The sequence below is a fragment of the Pyricularia oryzae genome, chromosome 5, assembly GCF_000002495.2.
Source record: "Pyricularia oryzae 70-15 chromosome 5, whole genome shotgun sequence".
In the NCBI taxonomy this organism is placed as follows: Eukaryota; Fungi; Ascomycota; class Sordariomycetes; order Magnaporthales; family Pyriculariaceae; genus Pyricularia; species Pyricularia oryzae.
The window spans coordinates 4,363,696-4,383,850 of NC_017852.1; the positions used below are offsets into that span (position 1 = coordinate 4,363,696).

Sequence of the window (20,155 nt, forward strand, 5' to 3'; positions counted from 1 at the left end):
GCAACTGGCCATTCTCGGCATTCAGTTTCTCCGCCTATTGTGTATACTGCCATCTCCGCCAAGTAATGATAAACTCACTCGCATCTAAAACTAGTTAGCGAGCTGCACTTTCCACCTCAAAGGCCAATGAGAATTGCTCGCTTGCCTGGCATTTGCGCTCACCCCTGAGGTATTAAACTGGTACGATCTTAGAGGAGGGCTGCGGCAGTCGATGGGGTAAGCGCTGCAACCCTGCTATCTCTTGGCACACCACAATGCCGTTCGACGCTCCTGGTGAAACAACTTTTGGGCAAACAGGTCCCTGAAATTTCATTTTGCCAAGCAGCACTATCTCGCCAATGTTCCTTTGTCGCAGACATTGCAGCTTACCGCGGGATGGCGTGCAACCACACAAGACGTTTAAATTCTTCGCGTATGGCTACCACTCGCTGACCTACATACTCGTCTAGTCGCCCATTGGGGGGGCCATTGCAGATAAGAGCCTAAGTTCCAGGGGCGATTGATATTATCTGTTGGGTGCGCAGTCAGGAGCTTCCTTTCCTGGCTCGCGCCGCCATGCAGGTCCGGTTAAAAAACAGGGTGGTACCCCTCACCGTGATGGATGCAAAGCTAAGCCTTGTGACCTGAACTGGGACGGCCCTTTACTCGCCCACGACAAGTCGGTGGCGCGTGTAAAATGGTACTGGTATAGGCCTCAATCCTTCAGCCATGGCATTGATTTTGCCTTGTTTCAAAATTCTTACAGACAAAAGTTGACAAGTAATCTTTCCGGAGAGATTCAAATTTCCAAATGGTGGTTCTTGACTCCAATATGCTCGAGTCCATGGCTTGCGAGCAAGCAACGCGCTGCTTGATTGAGCCACGACCCAAAAGCTTCTATGATGCGTATCCCGTGGTTGACAGTGCACGGCATTCACCGGCGCATCCAGATATTTTGGCTCCCGATGTGTAGCCAACATCTACCTCGTCGTCTCGGTGCTGCTGTGTATCTGACTGGAGCTTTGGAATACCTGCTCAGCGATCCTAGCTGGAGCGTCATGTCAGATAGGTGGCGGACGAAAGACTTTCTCTTGGATGCCTCCCCAGGACGATGCCGGTTGTCTTTTCGTAGTCTGAGAGACGGAGCGTACGGGCTGGTACTAGTTGGACTGGTCAGGTCACTACTGGATTGTCTGGATCTGGTTCATGTCCAGTCGGTGTGACTTGTTTGATACCAGGCAAATCTTCGTGCGCCATGTGTGGAAATGGATTTTTACTTATACAACCTAGAAATATCCCGAGGCATCCAAGTTAATCCATCTTCCTACGCGTATGCACATGCGCTCGATAGGCTGCCGCCGTGAATCAGTTGGGCCCGATACGTCCCCGCTGGCCGATGTGATCTGCGCCGACAAGACTGCCGTTGTGTACATCGTGAATAGCGAGGTGTGCCTTGTCCACGTACAGCAGAAGGGCGAAGCTTGTACCCATCTGTCACTCTTTTTTGGACAGCATGGGGGATACGCTGGTTGATACGCGTTTCTGGATCAACTCGTTTTGCGTCCTACAGGGACTGAAAAAAAACTTCTAAAAGGCCGATATTGCGTGAATAGTATTAGCCAGCCCAGATCCTTGCTCAAGTGCCCGTATGTGAGTGTTACAACCAATTTTGATGTTTCGAGAGGGAAGACAGGGAGCCGCAGACCCAGGATTGGGTTCATGTCGCAAATCATTAGACCCTACCTAGCGTTTGCCTTTTTTTACTCTTTAGTTGTATACCCAAGGAGGGATAATAATCAGAAAATAATCATCTTGGCGCTGCAGTTCTGCAGACGGCAGTGAATGTAGTTAAAATTTCGGAGGCAAACCACTACAGTAGGCAGGTTGGTAGATTCAATGAATTGGGATCGAGTTAAAAGTAATGCCGGGCTATTCGGCCGGGATTGCGCCGCATCATTTGTGTCATGGTTCTGTTTTGTCTCTCTTTAGCGTGGCTTGTACCGATTCGGGATGGTTTTGTCGGGTAAGGGAAGGTAGTGAGGATTTGACGGACTTATTCAGCGGTCACTAAACCCGCCTACGTTGGTACCTATCGGGCCGCCCGTGGTTTTCCTTCTTGTTTTGTTCTTTCAACTCTCTGGAGTAGATGCATCACGTGACCTACTTCCTCTAGCGTGTCTCAATAGACATGTTTGACAGGCAAGACAGCTTGACAGGTATCCGAATTGCCGGGTCCATGCAGGCCCCTGAGCCTTGGCCTATCTTTGATAATCGCTCCCGACAGCAACGGTTCCAAAACATAAATGTCACGTGTTTGTCTCTCTTTGCGCGAGTTAGGCAGGGGGTTTAGCCGACGCCGCTAGAGATGCAGCTAGACAGACCCATAATCTTGGTGTCCTTGTCGACGGCGTGGTAAGACATCGCCACTGACATGCTAATCTCTCCTAGGGCGGAATTAACTCGGGGGAATAAAGAGGGGCCTTCTTGAGAGTAGTGGAGGTTTCTACCAGCAGGTTAACTTTTGTTGGTTCTCCTGCCAAGGTGCTACTGGATGATCCCTATCAGGTTTGAAGTGGGGGACAAAAGAACTAGGGACTCCAAACTATATCTGCAAATAATCGCAATTAACAAAAAGAAATAAAATATACGACTTATGACTTGAAAAAGATCTGTCGACGCTTTATATATTACCGGCTTCGAATTAATTATATATGATGTCTGGACAAGGCTGTGCGAGGTCAAAAGTGCTGAGCTGGGTTATTGTTGACCGTGACTTTTGGTGCAACACGCCCAAATTTGCTGTCCCTATTTTTTACGTCCCTCAGTTTGCTATGTACCTTTAAACCTTACTCGACGGCTCCATACTACCATCCGCGCATTCCCAAATCACGCCTAGCTCATAAAGTTAATTTGGGATGATCTAATGCGCCTAGGGTGTTATTCCACGGAGAAGAATGCGTCCGCGTCTAGCGAACTGCAGCAGAATCTACAATGGCCTTGGCGTAGTGGTTCGGAATTTGCCGTGGACTACCAGCGGCACGGGTAACACCCTGCCAGGCACGCATATACAACGGACCAAGTAGGGGTTTTCTCTTCAGGATATAATACGGTCTGTGTCCGCGACTAAACACAGGCGTCATCCGTGCAACAAATCCTCGCCATCACCGACGCCAAACACAAGCAAACATGGCAAATGCAACATCGACACCCGCCGTCCCGGCCCCTCGTCTCAACACGGGTCCGGTCTCCATCTTCTTCATGGTATGGGGCGTAACCTGGACCGTGCTGCTCGTCCTGGGCATGGCATTCCTCTACTACAACCGCGCTATGCCTCTCGTACGCGTCCGTGGCCTACGCCTCACCTTTGCCGCCGTCATCCTCCTGCACTTGTATTGGATCCTGTGCCAGTTCGGTCTGTTGATTTTCGAGTACGTCCCGCCAGAGATCATGTTCTGGGTCATGGGCATGTACGTGCCCTGGGGGATTGCGCTGTTCCACGCCAGCAACAGTCGGTTTTTGTACGTCGCAGAAGCCCAGAAGCGCTTTGTCGGCAAGGCCCCAGCGGCGAGACAGAAGCCGTCCGCAAGTAAAAACAAGACGCTGCTAGGCAAGTTCTGGAGGCTGGAGTACGAGAGAAGGATTGTGGTCGTCGTCTGCGTGGGGATGGCGCTGCAGGTATGTTTTGTTTTCTTCTCTCACGCTCTGCCTCCGTACTCTTCCCGATGGGCAAGGGACTAACAGAGCACAGTTCCTTCTCCTTGTTACAATGTACCTCCTCTCCCGCAAATACCACCCATCCTTCGGCATCCCCGGCACCGAGGTCACCACCACCAACCCCATGGAGCGCCTTATGCAGCTGTATAGCGGTTGGGAATGGTGGCCGTCCATCCTGTGGCAGTTCTTCTGGGCCTGGCTTGTGGCCCCCTATATCCTCTTCAAGTCGCGCGGCATCAAAGATACTCTTGGGTGGCGCGTGCAGACCATCGCCTGCTGCATCGCCGGTCTGCCCGCCACGCCTCTGTGGCTCGCTGCGCTGTACCTGCCCGCCTTCGGGCCCGTGAACCAATACTTTATCCCGCCGCAGTGGATCTGTGTCAGCATCACCTTTATCGAGTTCTTCGCCATCATCCTGCCTTGCTGGCAGGTCCTGACCCACAAAACCCTGCGCCGGGAGACCCTCGACGCCATCGCCAACTGGGAATCCCGACGGGGCGGCGACAAGGACGGCAAGCAGTCCTTCGCCTCCGAGTCGACCAGACAGGAATCCACCACGTCCACCTGGCGCCTGCTGTCCGAAATCGAAAAGGCCACGGGCCAGTCCGAAAGCCTCTTCACCATGGCCGCGCTCGACTACATGCTCAAGCGCAACCCCGAGCCGCTGCGGGAATTTTCCGCCCTGCGCGACTTTTCCGGAGAGAACATTGCCTTCTTGTCCGCCGTGTCGGACTGGAAGGCCGGCGCGGCCGAGCCCAAGGCGCCGACGGACAAGACCCCAGCGCACAGCGAGGAGGGCGTCGAGCTGCGGCGCGTGCGCTTCAACGACGCGCTGCACATTTACGCCGAGTTCGTGTCACCCCGCCATGCCGAATTCCAAGTCAACATTGGCTCGGCGGATCAGAAGCAGCTCGAGGCCGTCTTCGGCCCCGCCGCGCAGATCTTGTTGGGAGATTCGCAGAGGTTCGACGACCTGGCTGTCCCGTTCGAGATGGAATCCACCGGCGAAGGGGTGGAGCGGGTCCGGGCGCAGTACTTTGGGGAAATCCCGGACGAGTTTAGCGACCAAGTCTTTGACGATGCCGAAGTCAGCATCAAGTATTTGGTGCTGACCAACACGTGGCCCAAGTTTGTGAAGCAGGGGCGGTATAGTATGTCTATCAACTCGGTGGTGAGCCAGAGTAGCGACGGGAGTGCTGAGAAGGAGATTGGGCGCGTCAAGAAATACTTGAAGAGGATGAAGTTCGGCGGGGCTGCCCTTTGAAGCAAGTAAATAAATAACAACAAGTCGAAGGACAAATGTAATGTAATATAAGAAGCGCTACTCGGATACGCAAGTGGCATGTATAATACAACAACTAATGGTTGTTGCTACAATCAAGACCAACAAATGCAGTTTGCAAAATGTGGATGCGCGATACATGATTTTCATCTCTCTAAAGATAATTCGCGGCACTGCCGGCCGGATCCACGTTCATCTCCGCCGGAGCGTAGCTAGACCCTCTGATGTGCATTCAAGGAGTGAAGTCCGCTTTAGGCATGAGAGGCGGACGCGGCCACTACGGTGACCAGTGACCACTCATATACGCTGAACACTTTTGCAGCACTGATAGTCGATCCGCATGTATGGAATTCCAAACGCTCGTGCGAGGATTAAGGAATCCTCGATCGTTGCCGGAAGTGTGTTGAAGTCTATTTTAGGAAAATACTAGGCAACAATGCCTCTTGTCGTCTTGGTCGTTTATTCAGCACTTCCCCAGCAGCATGAAAGTGCTTCCCATTAGGCTCCATCACGAGAAAACATCAAAGCTAATAACTAGCCTCACATATGAGCAGACGAACCAAAGCTGAGCTTGAGATGAACCTTGGGCACAGTCAACAAATAGAGAGGGTAATATTTTTGTGATTCGGTGACGACTTGCAGCCCCACCGACATCCAATCCTATTTCATCAATCCATTGGGCAAACACACAAGTAGGTTTGAGTGACTTCATAGGACTCCAAGCTAGTTTTATCTTGAATACAGAACCAACAGCTTTTCATCGAAGCAAACGCACGAGGGCAGCACCTCCAAGCTGTGACGCAATGTATGCACATAAGCGACAGTGGATCGCCCAACATCGGCGAGTTGTTTCAACGAATCATGCCACTCTTGCTGGTAATGGCTTTCGAAACCCAGAAAATTCCAAACCCCTCGTCCGCTCAGTCTTTTCTAAACCTGCGGCAGGCAGGACACAAATCCACAAAGTAGGATTAGGCAGGTGATGTTGAAATTCTTGGGCTGAAATCTTGGTTATTCAAAGGGCCAGCATCTCTATGGTCTATTTCAGGTCTAATGGTTGTGTCTCCGCCCACGAAAGTCCAAAGTTCCCAAGACGCCGACTCGAATAGGAAGGTAGCTGAACTTTCTTCGGTCATCCAAAGCTCACGGTGGTCGTATCACGGCATGGTCCGACATGCGCGTGATTGAAGAGGAAGCGGGGAAGTGACGCCAGGGGAAAATCATACCCCGAAGGATGCGGGGGTCTTGAGTGTGGTCGATCCTATCCAGCTACAGTAATAGGTAGATAGCTGAAATGCATCTGGGCTTGGCGAGATAGCGAGGGAGGATTTTGAGCCACTGTAGCCATGACATGGAGTCAATCATACTAAGATTCTGTATATCCCAAAAGCAACAGTTTCCGCAAAACTTTGAGAGGATTAGCATTTGCAAAGAAACTGCAGACACACAGTTGTAAAACTACTGATAGCCGAGAACTTGAGTATAGAACGCAGTATGCTACGGATATTAGCATTAAACAAAGTAGGCTTGAACCTCAAACTCTAAAAAATAATTACAATTATATGAAATGCAAGGATTTCTTCACATAAGCATCTCGACCCATCCAACATCCCATTTACTCGATGGCGCTGCTGGCATAGACCTCGTCGCGCCAGCACCAAAGACCAGCCCACGTCGCCCCGGGCCCGACGAGGGCCTGCCCAGCAGCTGCACCCAATGCGGCTCTGAGCGCCCTGGGTGTTGTAACGTAACCATGCGCCCTGAGGTCCCAAATGGCATGCAGGTTGGCCATCAGCAGGCTGTGGTATGCAGGTCCGCTGGTGGACGTGGCATCTACCAGCGATCTTGCCACGCCCGAAATAGATCCGGACAAGGGTCCAGCAGCGTTGGAGTATCCGCCACTGGCAAGGTGAACGGCTGCCTGCACAGCAAAGGCACAGCCGTACAGCGCTCGGAGGAAGGGCATGTCGGCGGTCTTGTAAAACCCAAAGGCTTCTGGCTCGGAAGGGTTCCGGGCTTTGGGCTTGGTCTTTTTGATTAGGTTGTTTAAACCCCAGACGAGAATGGGAAAAAGTGACACAAATTGCGTCAGGTCCCTCCATGAGATTGCCGTGCCCGACCGGCTTTCAAGAGCAAGTTTAACCAACAGCACCAGGGCGCAGCCTAGAACGGCCGTCCGAAACATGGATTTTGCAGCCATAAGGTCAACGTGGCGACCAGGCGGTTGTCGGAATGCCGCAAGTCCATACACCGCCGAGTACACGGGAAAAACCCGACCGGCACCCAGGGTATGTAAGCAAAGTGCCGTAATGCTAGGCATGCCGAGTAGCGAATTCGTATGGCCGTAACGGTAACCTTCGACCGTGAAGAAGAGAACCGGCGCAACCTGCTGCCAAAGCGGGGCGACCGTTCTCGATTCCTGGCAGAGGAGGGCAAGGGCGAGATTGGTAATGGCAAAGAGGTTTAGCACAACTTTGGCGGTGGTGGCGCGGACGGGCTTGGCCGGACGTTCATCCTCGAAGGGAATAGCCCTAGGTCTGTGCGGCACGGGGAGTTTCTGGATGCGGGATGCGCCAGCGATAATATCCGAGTTGGCGGCAAAGTCCCTGTAGCTGCTGGGGGCGTATTTCATCATGGCTTTGACCGCGGCTGTCACTGTCGGATTTTGGCTCGTCAACAAGCTCAGGCGGTCGTAGGAATCCTTGACGACCGCGCGGCTGCGCGATGCACGTGCCGTCTGCACCCGCAGGAACATGCCCTCAATGTCGTCGACGGACAGATCCTGCAGGCCCGCCGGGCGACTATCGCGTTCGTCAAGAATCGCGTTGATTAGTTCAGCCGCGGTCTCAATCGCCCCGTTGGCTCCCTGGCCCGACAGCGGGTTCGGTTTGTGCGCAGAGTCGCCGAGGAGAAAGACACGTTTGTAGAACCACGTCTTGTAAACCATCTCATGCAGCGGCGTCAAGGTCGCCGAGATCCTCTTGTCGTATAAGCTGCGAAACTTGATGGTATCAGTAACATTGGCTTCTGCAATTTCTTGGGCGAAAGCGTCGCAGTCTTGGGCTGTGAATTTTGGAATGTCTTTGCCATGCTTGGTTTCGGGAAACCGTGCAAAGAGAAACCAGTAAACGAGGTTCTCCGGACCAGAAAGGCCGGTACACGTTATGTTCTTGTTGAAGGTGGCAGTGACATGGCGATCCGGCCAGCCGTCGACGTTTTGGGAGATCCCGAAACAACACTTGTAAAAAGCCGGGATGCCTTCCTCCTGGTCGGCCGGGAAAGCTTGCGGTCGTTCTTTTTGGGCTAGACGGTTAAGCTCCTTGCGCACGACGCTGTGGACACCGTCTGCCCCAATGGCAATGCTACCCTCAAAAGATGATCCGTCTTCTGTGTAGACCCTTGCGGCTCCGGGGATATGGTCGATACGGGTAACCTTTTTGCCCAAGAGCACGCGGTCCTTTTCTTTCAAATGATCGTACAGAAACTGCAAAAGCCACTGACGGTTCATGAACAGACTGGGATACCCATGCCTTTTTCGGTGGAAGTTTATCAGTCCAGCCGTTTGATTAGAACACTCTCTCAAGGCCTCTTATCGAAACGGAAGAGAGCAAAAGGGCAAACGCCAATGTCAACGACTCACCGTTTGATTTCGTGCAACTGGGGATCCATGGTAGTAGCAAAAGGCTGGCCATCATGGTAGCGCAAGCAGCTGTGATCGTTCAACTCCTTTAGAAGCTTTCTCAGAGGCTCATAGCAACCAATCTGATCCAGGATGCGAAGCCCGTTGGCAATCATTCCTATGCTGGCGCCGACGGCCGGAGCGATCTCGGTCCACGCCTCCAGTATCACATATTCAATGTCAAACTCCTGCAGCATATTGGCCAGCACAAGGCCGCCGATGCCACCCCCGACAATGATCACCCTAAAGGGCCTCTTTTCTGTTGCCATGTTTGGCTTGGCCGGCCGCGATGATTCGTCCAACTCGAGATCCGGGGTTGCACACAGGGGTTGATAGGTTATAATGATATTGTCAGCCAATCGTCGTCGAGGGTCACTGAATGTTCATGGCACGTTTGAGCAGTCTGGCCAGCTGTGAACTAAGTGTATTTATCCCATTCCTGATTTCTGTCTCTCCGCTGGGTAGATGCACGGTTTTTAACATCCCATGCCGTTGGAATTTTGCGTTCAGGGGGTTCACGGGCCTCTAGGTGGGCGGGGTTTCTTCCACCCCCGGAGGGCGATAAGATAACAAAGATGGGTGGTACCAAGTGGAATCCGGTGACGGAATTGCCGGAAACGGCTTCCGATTTACAATCCAATACCCACTGTAAGTACCTAGCAGGCTCAGCGATTGGGCACTGCTGCAGTAAAAGCGTGTGGGTGGAAGGGAGCTGAGCTGCTGCCTGGCTGCCCGGTCGACTTCTTACGCCGTGGCGAATTCATTCTGATGCCTGGGCAGAGCCACGCGCCTGGCTTGCACGCGTATAGCGTAACCTGCTGCCAGACCGCGTTTAGCAGTTACAACGCCCTGGCCACCCCCGCAGCACCTCGTCATCGACATCCATTGATAGGGCTTTTGCTTCCTTTTTCAGGGGAAGCAAGCCCTCCAAGTCTGGGAGTCGGTACCGACGGGAAATCTGGACACGGAATTGCGTGTCGAATTTTTTTTTTTTTTTTTTAGGATGGTGGCCGGAATTTGCAACATGATTTAGTTCGAGTCTGCAACAGCAGTGATTATTATGGAATGGGTTGTCCGACTGCTTCTTGAAGTTGTGACTAGATATCGAGCTCAATGACATCGTCTACCAGCCAGACAATGATCTCGTCCACGTCTGTCATTCTGTTGATGACTGGGTCGGCCACCTCCTCCTTGTCGTCAAACACAAGCAGTACACTTTGCCCACTACGTTGCCCACTACGTTGCCCACTGCCTCGTTTACTTTGGCTGCCGACCGCGAGCTGCACCGATTCCTCGTCCCTGTCAAGTATGAAGCCTGCCAAAACCCGAAAACGAATATAACCCGGCCCAGCCCGCGGGCACGTGGCCCTAAATGGGCGTCCGTAATAGTCCATGGGCTTTTTAACGGGGAAACGGGGGCCCGCGGCCCCACGTGTTCCGCCCGACCTTTTCTGGACTATAACACGAAAGTGCGGATATAATAAAAATAGTAGTAGTAGTAGTAGTAATAGTGTCTATTAACGCCGGGCCGCGCGGAACGCCGGTACCACCGGTTTTCCGCGCATACAACCGCACGTGAAACATTACGGCGCGCTATTTAAATTTATCTAGATTTATATAACGGATCCATTGTTACGGACTGGGTCCGCGGTAATATAAAAATAGGTTCCTGTTGCGGCCCTGCAATTCATACTTTTGCAAAAATATAACCAATTTGCTAGTCTCAGGGCTTATCCCTGAAGCCCGTAGCTCCGCAATTAAGCCTGTGGCTCAATTGCGGCTGTGTATTGTACCTGTGGGTCCAAACCCAGATTGCTTCGGTTCAGGTCTGAGGCCATTTTGTCGTTTTTCGCCGTTCGTGGGGATGCTACCATATATTAAATAATTGAACACAAATTTCACTCTTTTATAATTAATTAAATCAAAATCGTAAAAATATACGGTTGGCACGTTGGATATAGCAATCGGCCAAATTTCTAACAACGACTTAATTTTTGTTTTTAATGTGCAAATTGACGGAATTAGGATAAAAATCGGAAAGTTTAGTTAATTGGGACCCAAATTTTGTTAAAAATATTTGATTTTCGACTTTATTTTATTATTATTTTATTTTTGAAAAAATTTGATAATTTCTGCACGAGGGGGATAATATATAAATAAAGTCTATATATATATAAAATTTGGTACTAATATTATATAATATAGCGTATTAAAAAACCGGATAGGTATAATAAATAAAAATTTAATATTTGTTAATAGCCCTTTCGTAAATCAATCGATTAATAAAACGTTATTATTGGGTAAAAGGTAATATATTCTTATTTAACGATTTATTTGTTTACGTTCGAGTTTTTAATTGTTTTTTTCCTTTTATACCCGTAATCGAGGATCGGATTAATCACGTGCGGACCCGCACGTAAATTATCACTTAAATTAATCAATTGAACGCAATCCCTTTTATTCCAACAGTTACTTAAAAAAATATATATATAAAATAGGTAGAACGGTTAATAGCCCGGCCAATATAAGCGGTGAAATAGAAAATAAAATATAATTAAAAACCCCGGATCTTTGGCTATATAATAGTGTGTAATATACATTTTTACAATTTTTATTTAATGTATTATTCCATTTTTCATTCCAATATATAAAATGCATAATAATTTAACTGTATTGCTTTCTACCTGTACGGTGCGCGCACAGTGCGTATATTGTGCAGATTTGCCCGTGAACCGCGAAAATCGACAAAACGTCCTCAGATTAGAAGGAGCGCGATTGGTTCCGCCAATGTAATTGGTCGAAAAGCCATGTGGCTCGTAAGGTGCATGGAGCGCTCGGTCAACCTTGCGAAGCAAGGGGGTTCTAGTCTGAGCTTTGAAATTAGGATATTACTATTGAGACCAAACAAAAATAGAAAGAAATACGGGGTATACTTATTACTACAATTATCTGCTAGGGAAATTAAATATCATGCGATAAAACAAAGCAAAATAATTATAATTATCCCGTGTTAGGGGGCTAGCCCTTGAGGGCTGGAGCCGGTGGCGCACCGGCTCGGCCACGTGAATCGAGATAAGCTACGCGCACTTTGAATAGTTTTAACCCTCGTAAAACTCCAAGTACGTTACCAGGGCAAGACCCTTACAATGACTCTCACGTTATCCTCGATGTTCAAAGCCGTAACTGCTTTGGCTTATGTTAATAATAACGGTGCTAACAGGGGATATAGGGGTAAACCCTAGGTGCGGCGTGGTAAATAACCAGTGCTAAAAGCGCTGAATAATAGGTAGAAATGCACTATAATTTTGGTACTGATAAATAATTGGTTGGGGGAGATTTTGCTTTATTTCCCTTACATACTCTCCGACATCGAAGTGGGGGTCCGCACGCCAGAAAAGGTTCCGGTGCCGCGAATGAATTTCCGAAAAACTAATTTGTATGGGTTTTTGAAAAAACACCCTCATTTGCATACAAACCATCTCTGGGTTTGCATTTAAACGTTGACTTGGTGAAATTTTCAACCCGGTACAGGGTAGCTGACTCGCAGGTGCAGGGTGGGTATTAAACCCGGTACAGGGTAGCTAACCCCACTCGCTGACCTTTAAATTGCATTCCTGCATTAACAAAGTAACGGAATTCCACCATTCCCCACTCCACTTCGGCACTAAATAAAATTGGCTATATACAAATAAAAGTGGGCTTATTACATGCAAAATAATGCATATAATTAACACACCCGATCCAATTCCTCCAAATTATTAATTCCGCGAAATATAATTCGCATTATTTTTTTAAATTACAATTTTTTTTATTTCCGCAAATAAAATAATTTCAATTGTTTTTTTTAAATTTTTTATTATTCCGCCAAAATATTCTCCTCCAAAATTTCAATTTCCGTATCCATTTTCGAATATTATCGACCGATATTGCGCAATTAAATATTAAATACCCCTAATATATCGCAACCAAACCAATTAATACGAAAATATTTAATATAACGAAAAAGATTTTGCGGCGAAATAACGCAACGTATTATACCGCGCGATTTATAATAAAAATAAAAAAGTATATTTACAAAATAAAAAAGGAAAAACGCAAAAAAAACGTGGCGATATTCCGTGTCACGGCCAGGGTAAGCATAGCACGGAAGCTAGTCTATTGGCGCCTATCGACGAAGATTCTACTCTGAGGAGAAGAAAGGAAACAAACAAAGTTCTGAGCTTGACGCGACGTAGATGAAGGTATCACCCTGGTGGGTCGTTGGCCAGGGGTCAGGGTTAGGGTCTGGTCATCTCATGGTCCAAATGTCACACTACCCCCTTCCAAACCTCGTATGTCGACGCAGGAGATCATGCGAGGCTCTTGTCAAGTTAACCATGTCGTCGCTTTTTCCTTTTACCGTTCAACTCTCCATGCTCCGCCACGTTATCCTCCTGATTCGGTTCGTCCAACTTATCCTCGGCAGCGGCTTTTATCCAGATTGCCAATCGCTTCGGCGGTCCTGCGGCATCTTTGTACTTCTTGTGGAAGTCGTCAAGGGCTGTCGCTGAATTCTTGAAGTTTTCAGCCGGGTACCACGTGTCGTCTGGATCACATCCTTGCCATGCGACCTGGTATTGCAATGTCTTACTCCGGCCAAATAATCGGGACGCTAAAACTTTATCGACCACAAACTCTGGTTCTCCGTTGATCTCTTCTGGCGGAGGCGGCTCTCTTTTCTGTTGTGGTAATGGGTCCATTGCGGCTTTGCGGAGGCGGTCTGCGTGGAACAAGTTTTTTCCTTTAAACGATTCAGGTACGTCCAGAACATAGCTATATCCTCGTTCTTCTAGAATCTGCCATGGTCCGGTCCACTGTGAATCCAGTCTGGTCGTCGGTGCGGTCGTCGGAAACCCTTTTTTCTTGACGAAAACATAGTCGTTAACGCCAAAATCTACTGGTCGCCGCTTTTTGTTGGCTTGTTCTTCCTGCCTCGCCTGCGTTTTTAGCGCGTTTTGGCGAGCCAACTCTTGGACTTCTTTAGTCTGGCGGACGATCTGCAGCGCTTTTCGTTTCTGGTCTGAATCAACGGTCGTGGTTGGCAGGTCGGTGGACAGCGGGTTTCGGGGTTCGGTCCCGAGCACTACCTTTAACGGGCACATACCAAGGCTGGAATGCCACGCGGCGTTGTGGGCAAAATCCAAAGCAGGCAAATGTACGCTCCAACTGGTCTGGTATTTGTCGATATAAAACCGTAGCTTTTGGTCCAGTTCCTGGTTGGTTATCTCTACGGCACCTTGTGTTTGAGGGTGCAGGGCGCTGCCGTGTCGGTGTTTAGTACCCGTGAGTTCATTTATCGTCGCCATGAATTCGGAGATGAACGGCCCGGCGTTGTCGCTAATCCAAACGAAAGGTAGTCCTAGGAAACGGTATAGGTATCGGTAATATCGGGAGGCCAGGATTTCTGCTGTGTCGGTCTTCTGTCCTGGGATGGTGGCTATCAGGCGACTGAACTTGCAAACGAACACCCACACGTAGTCGTATCCGAACTTGTCTTTGGGCATGTCCTTTCCGTCAACTGCTACATGTTCCCAAACGTAATTCGGTATCGGTAGCGGATGCAATAGGCCCGGGGTCTTGTCGTGTCTACCTTTATTTCGCTCGCAGTCGTGACAGTTTTTGATGTATTTCCGAATGGTTTGACTCATGCCCTCCCAAAAATACCGTCTTTTGATCATTTGTATCGTCTTGTTCTGTCCTGCGTGGGCGAATATTTTGGGCTCGTGAGCTTCACGGATCAGAGCGGTCCTCAAAAAAATCTGTCCGTCTAAAGTCGTTTCCGGGACGACTAGCTTTCCTTGGTGTTGGCCTAGCTTTTGCTTTTCGTTCTCTTGTCGTATTAGGTCTACCAAATCTGCGCCGCTCACCACGTGGGCGTTTGGGTCGGCAGTGCTGACGGCGGCCACCGTAGGTGTGATCTTCTCAGGTGGGATTAAAGTCATTGTTCGTTCTTCTTTTTCCCGAGCTTTAACTGTTGGAAGGTCTGCCGTCTTGCGGGACAGGGCATCGGCGGCTATATTGTCTTTGCCGCGGCGGTACTGAAACGTAATGTTGAAGTTGGCCAGGAAATCTGCCCAACGCACCTGTCGAGTCGAAAGGAGTCGTTTTGTGGAATAGTAAACTAAAGCTTGGTGGTCTGTAACCACGAAGAAGCTTGTCCCCAATAATTCTGGTTCGTAATGTTCCAGCGTTTGAACCACTGCCAGCAGCTCTCGGTCTTGGATCGGGTATGCGCGTTCTGCTGGGGTCATCGTTTTTGAGAAATATCCCACAGGTTTCCATTCTCCACCCGGTTGCTGTTGCCAGATTGCTCCGCCGGTCGCGTTGCGTGAGGCGTCGGTTTCTACTTTGGTCGGTCGGCCTGGGGTGAAAAATGCCATAACCGGTGCATCGCAGGCTAAACGTTTCATTTCCTCAAATGCTCGCCTCTGTTCTGGCCCCATAGCAAATTTGGCGTCTTTCTTCAACAGTCGGTTCAACGGCTCAGCGACGCTGCTGGCATGGTGGCAAAACATTCGAATGTAATTGCACAATCCCAAAAAGGAACGCACGGCTGTTTTGGACGTGAGGTCTTCGAACTTCCAATCGCTAATTGCCTGCAGTTTGTCTGGATCGATACGGATGCCCAGACCTGCGTCCATAACGATGCCAAGATAATCGACCGTGGTAACGTTGAATCGAGACTTTTTAATATCTCCCTGGAGGTCGACTCGGCTTAATCGGTAAATAACCTCTTCTACTTGGTCCCAATGTTCTTCTTCGTTTCCGTCGGAATAAACCAAAACATCGTCGGCGTATGCGCTGGCGAACAAGTCCAAAAGTTCATTTAGCTGAGCGTTGATAAATGACTGCCACCAAGCTGGGCCGACCTTTAGCCCAAAGGGAAGCACCTTCCATTGAAAGGTGCCTTGTCGGGTGCGAAAAGCAGTGAGGTACTCTGAGCCAACCGCCATACGTAACCGGTTGAAAGCTCGAATAATGTCGATTTTTGTAAACCTCTTTGCATTGCGACAATTAAAAATAGTTCCGTTGACATCCGGGGCTGGTACGAATCGATCTTTCAAAAATTGGTTGATCCATCGGTAGTCGGTGCAAAAACGGCGTTCTTTGGAGTGTGGTTTAGGTACAAACAGGACAGGCGCTGGGTCGGCCTGCATACAGGGTTCGATAAACCCAATGCGCAGCAGCTCGTCGACTGTTTCCTTTTCGAGCGGCAGGAATTCCACAGGTGTCCTGTACGTCGGAGGCGATCCTGTTTTCGGCTTGTCTAGCTCCAAAATTACATCGTGCCCTGGGCGATGTGGAGGCAGGTTAGTGGAAGCTGCTTTCGAAAAGAATCCCTCCAGGTGAGCGAGTCGGGATGGCAGTTTGCTTCGGACCAGTTCGACATGGTCGGGGTCTTCATCTTCCGGGAACGGGATTGGTTCTCCCTTGTTGGTTTTCCATTGGTACGAACGGCCGACGGCAGATAGGCTGATGGCGGGTTTTTCGGGTCCAATTTCTAACGTAATGGGCTGCGTGGGTATTGGGCACGATTTCCATCGCTTTTGTCGGGGGTCGGTGTCCAGCTTGTGCTGAAGGGCAGCTATGTTTACAACGTTTTGGTCCTCACCCAAAACGACCGGGGTCGTTGGTCTGGGTTCTAAAAAGGTTGTTTGGCGCCACGGTCGTCGAAGTATTTGCACCCTTTTGGTTTCCCGTTCGAATGCTCGGTCGCGCCGCTCTGCATCGGCTTGTGCAACCGGATCGGGCTTGTCCAACATGTTCGGAAGTCTAATGGCTGGCGAGAATTTTGCCAGCGACGGTGTCCTTTCAGGCCATGCGAACGTTTGCGTTTTCGGGTGGATCCAAACATCCTGTTCAACTAGCCAATCCTGCCCAATAAACATATCATGCCCACTTTCCGTCACGTAAAACATTTGGTTGCTGAACCGGCGTCCATCGATTTCCAAGGTCGCTTTTAGTTTGTGCGTAATGCGTCCTGCGTCCTGTTTGCGGTAGTCCGACAAAAGTAGCGGGGTTTTTAACCTTTGAAGCCGGGCTCCTAGCCGTTCTGCGGCTTGTTTAGCGATTGCTGGGCTGATCAAAAGAGAAATGTCTGCTCCGGTGTCACAAAGAGCTTTAACTGATAGTGCTACGCCATTAACCTGTATCTGAGTTCGAATGATGAAAGATTTAGGTCGTGGGTTACTACCAATCTGAGCTATCGTAGACATCTGGACCACCGAGGAGGCTTGCGGCGGTCTTATTCTTTTCCCGATTCGTCTGTGGTTTCCGAATCTAAGGTACTCGTCTGTTGCTTTTGCTTCACTGCTTTGACATCCCTTATTCTCTCTTTTTCGGGACAATCTTTGGAATTATGGCCACCCCTTCCGCACATGAAACAGGTGTTGGCATCCCAATGCGCCTTTTTCTCCTCATAAGTCAGTGAGCGACCGGCCTTAGCCATCGTGATTGGTTCCGTTCTATCCCCTTGATAATCTTTGGGCTTGTAGCGCGAACGGACTTTCGTCGAAGCTGTTTTCTGCCTGCTCCGGGTCTCGTTCTTCGTGCTGGTCTTGTCGGTGCTCTCTCGGTCTTTGCGCCTTTCTTGTGCCAGTTGGTTGCTGTAGACGGCTTTGGTAACGTACTGGCAAAACGTCTCGTAGTCTATGTCGATGTTCTCACTATCGTGCAGCAGACGGTGATCGAGGTCGGCGGGTATACATCCCCACAAGGTTTGCTTCCAGTCTTCTTCCCGAACCTTTGCTTGCTGGGCTAGTGAATTAAACGTGGCAATAAACTCGTGGATATCTTGGCCCTTGCCTAGCTCAAACTCGTGTTTCTTAAGGGCTTCTCTGGCAGCTATGGACTGGTTGGGGTCGTGGTACATGGACTCTAGGATTTGGATCATCTCGGCTACTGATGAAAAGGGGCGTGTAACTGAGACGTAACGAGTAATCATTGCTTTCTCGGCTTTGTCCTCGAGCAAATTCATCAGGTAACGCATCCGACTTTTCTCGGTCCTAAAAATGGCGACATCTTCTTCGAATTTGTCGGCCACCTTTATCAGCCAGCTATCAAATTGCGTCTTGTCTCCTGCGAACTTTGGGGGTGAATCGGCTCTGGCTTTTGCTTTGTCATTGTAAACAGGGTTGATGCCGCCTGTTCCTTGGAACTCGGTAAAGGCTGGCCAAGCGGCCATCCCTTTTGCTTTGAAACTCGTTCCGCCGAATGCACTTTCCACTGATGGCTCTCGGTGCCTTAATTCTCGGTAGGGCCTGGGACTGGGTGTGTCGTTTCTCAACGCGTTTCTTAGCCTAAGTATTTCCGCTTCTAGCCTAGCGATCTCGCTGGCTGGGTCGTTTGCGTCGCCCATCATTCTGGGGTTGTTTTCTTGTGCGTTCACGTTGAGCTCCGGGGACCGCGAAGAAGATGCAACTTCGATTTCGTCCTCGACACTGGACTTGGTGCCTGGGCGTGAGTCTGTTTCGCTTTCTGATCGGGTCGGGTCGTCGATGGGGCGGTCTGTTTGCTCCGTCTGGTTCGTAATCAATCTTTGTGATTTCCTGCTCGCAGGTGGATGGTCCTTCAGCCTGGGCATAGGTCGGATCGGTCGTGGTCGGGGACTGGAATTGACGTTCCTGTCGAACTCCGGTCGGGTCGGGTCTGTCGGGTGCGGATTTATTTTCGTCGCTCGCCAGCGGCGTAAAGATAGGTTGTTGCGCCTTATTTGTTAATCGCTAGGCCAGCGATTCTTTAGAGAGTAGAATTGTGTCACGGCCAGGGTAAGCATAGCACGGAAGCTAGTCTATTGGCGCCTATCGACGAAGATTCTACTCTGAGGAGAAGAAAGGAAACAAACAAAGTTCTGAGCTTGACGCGACGTAGATGAAGGTATCACCCTGGTGGGTCGTTGGCCAGGGGTCAGGGTTAGGGTCTGGTCATCTCATGGTCCAAATGTCACATTCCGTCGACGAACGACCAAATTTTAATTTAGCGACGCGATTAAATATGGCGCAAAAAAAAAATTAACAAAAAAAAACGAAACCAAAAATAAAAATTAGGGGAATATAAATTATTTAAGGCCAAAGGGATTTGGCCAAAAAAGGAAATCTAATATTACGACCAAATAATTGGGCCGGTACCAAAAAGGCCAAATGGGGTTATACCCCTCCTAACAATATTCGCCCAAAAAAAATACCGACCGGCAAAACAATAATTATTTAAAAGTAAGGCCACGAAATTTTACGTAATTTTACATAACGGCCAAAAAAATGGATTTTTATAATTTATAAAATTTGAATTAAAAATTACAAATTAAACAAATTAAAAGAAATTATATTTGGAATATAATTTATATAAGGCACGTTTATTATTATATAAATAAATTCGATTTTAGGATTGTTTAGCAGCAATCAAACTTTAATTAACCTCAATATTTATTTGAAAACGATTATAATTTCACCCCCAATTATTAAAAACCCCAATTACCCAATTAAACGTTTAATTGCTTCAACCCACTATATTTTACCATAAAAACAGGTTACCCGATACCTTGATCGTAACATCACTCTCATACAGACTTTATCTACCTCACTCTTTGGTATACACACTTGAGAACTTTCTTTCATCCATTCTTTAACTATATACCTACCTACCTACCCTACCACAAAAATGCAGTGGCTTCCTCTCGCTCTTCTGGCGGTCAACGCTTTCATTCCAAGCGTCTATGCTATTCCCGGGGTACGTTATCTTGATCAACTTGGAAACCTTTGCCAGTATTTTCTTTTCTTTTCTTTTTTTCTAACAGAATCCCATGTAGAAATTCTGCGAATGCACGGGCAAACCTACGGATAATAAGCAAGACCTCATAAACCTTACACAGTCATGCTGCGGAAAGACTACCTTCCTGCCCTTTCAAGTATAGGCTGGAACCTTCGATACGAAGCTCAACCAATGCGATTACAGCAACAACGTTCAGCTCGGCACACTTCAGGTATGTGTAAACCTGGGAACAATTAACAAACACCGTCACGCTGCACCGGCAGACTCGGATGTCGAACAGAATTGAAGCTTATGTTACCTAAATAATAGCCCGAAGATGCTAGCAAATCGTACGCTGCTTGTTGTTCGGCGACTTCGGGCCAGAAACTCGAAGCAGCCTGCCGCTTCTCGCGTTTGTAGACACCTCTAGACAATTGGTGGCCAGCGAGATAGGCCAGCAGCATCAGGGCAATATGGGCAAATGAGTGCGGAACGTTAGCACGCGGGTCCATGCAGGAATGGAGAAAGGGGCACCGGATTGCTGACGACTAGGTTTAAACTTTCTTCTGTGAGGAAAATTAAATCCACTTTTCATCTTTTCCCAAGTAACCGCGCTGCACTTTGAGGTCTTCTGCTCTTCTGTCCCGGATTGAATAGCCCTTCCTTGTTCCCATCCACACGGAATACAAAGACCTTCGGGTCGAAATGTGACACTA

General features: G+C 49.0%; 6 protein-coding genes across 6 annotated transcripts; 2 read left to right on the forward strand and 4 right to left on the reverse strand.

Moving 5' to 3' along the window:
* Nucleotides 1-1,269: 1,269 nt before the first annotated feature.
* Nucleotides 1,270-1,784, reverse strand: MGG_14721 (uncharacterized protein). Its single transcript, XM_003719066.1, has one exon. It carries the CDS (start codon nt 1,710-1,712, stop codon nt 1,527-1,529), a length of 186 nt encoding a protein of 61 aa, XP_003719114.1. The 5' UTR covers nt 1,713-1,784; the 3' UTR covers nt 1,270-1,526.
* A 1,381-nt stretch (nt 1,785-3,165) lies between these two features.
* MGG_11693 (uncharacterized protein) lies at nt 3,166-4,957 on the forward strand (the record flags this gene model as incomplete). The annotated part of the gene is made up of 2 exons (XM_003719067.1): nt 3,166-3,654; nt 3,728-4,957. The coding sequence occupies 2 exons, from the start codon at nt 3,166-3,168 to the stop codon at nt 4,955-4,957; spliced, it is 1,719 nt and encodes a 572-aa protein (XP_003719115.1).
* A 1,505-nt stretch (nt 4,958-6,462) lies between these two features.
* Nucleotides 6,463-9,117, reverse strand: MGG_00031 (FAD binding domain-containing protein). The gene is made up of 2 exons (XM_003719068.1): nt 8,616-9,117; nt 6,463-8,505 (listed from the first exon to the last, which is right to left on the reverse strand). The coding sequence occupies exons 1-2, from the start codon at nt 8,921-8,923 to the stop codon at nt 6,591-6,593; spliced, it is 2,223 nt and encodes a 740-aa protein (XP_003719116.1). The 5' UTR covers nt 8,924-9,117; the 3' UTR covers nt 6,463-6,590.
* Nucleotides 9,118-9,751: 634 nt separating this feature from the next.
* MGG_17548 (uncharacterized protein) lies at nt 9,752-10,492 on the reverse strand (the record flags this gene model as incomplete). The annotated part of the gene is made up of 2 exons (XM_003719069.1): nt 9,752-10,105; nt 10,448-10,492. The coding sequence occupies 2 exons, from the start codon at nt 10,490-10,492 to the stop codon at nt 9,752-9,754; spliced, it is 399 nt and encodes a 132-aa protein (XP_003719117.1).
* Nucleotides 10,493-11,892: 1,400 nt separating this feature from the next.
* On the reverse strand, nt 11,893-12,355 carry MGG_17549 (uncharacterized protein; the record flags this gene model as incomplete). The annotated part of the gene is made up of 3 exons (XM_003719070.1): nt 11,893-11,951; nt 12,015-12,083; nt 12,241-12,355. Coding segments are annotated over 3 exons (243 nt in total), but the record flags the coding sequence as incomplete, so codon positions are not given.
* Nucleotides 12,356-19,349: 6,994 nt separating this feature from the next.
* On the forward strand, nt 19,350-19,859 carry MGG_17550 (uncharacterized protein; the record flags this gene model as incomplete). Its single annotated transcript, XM_003719071.1, has 3 exons — nt 19,350-19,418; nt 19,603-19,671; nt 19,770-19,859. The coding sequence occupies 3 exons, from the start codon at nt 19,350-19,352 to the stop codon at nt 19,857-19,859; spliced, it is 228 nt and encodes a 75-aa protein (XP_003719119.1).
* Nucleotides 19,860-20,155: the final 296 nt, after the last annotated feature.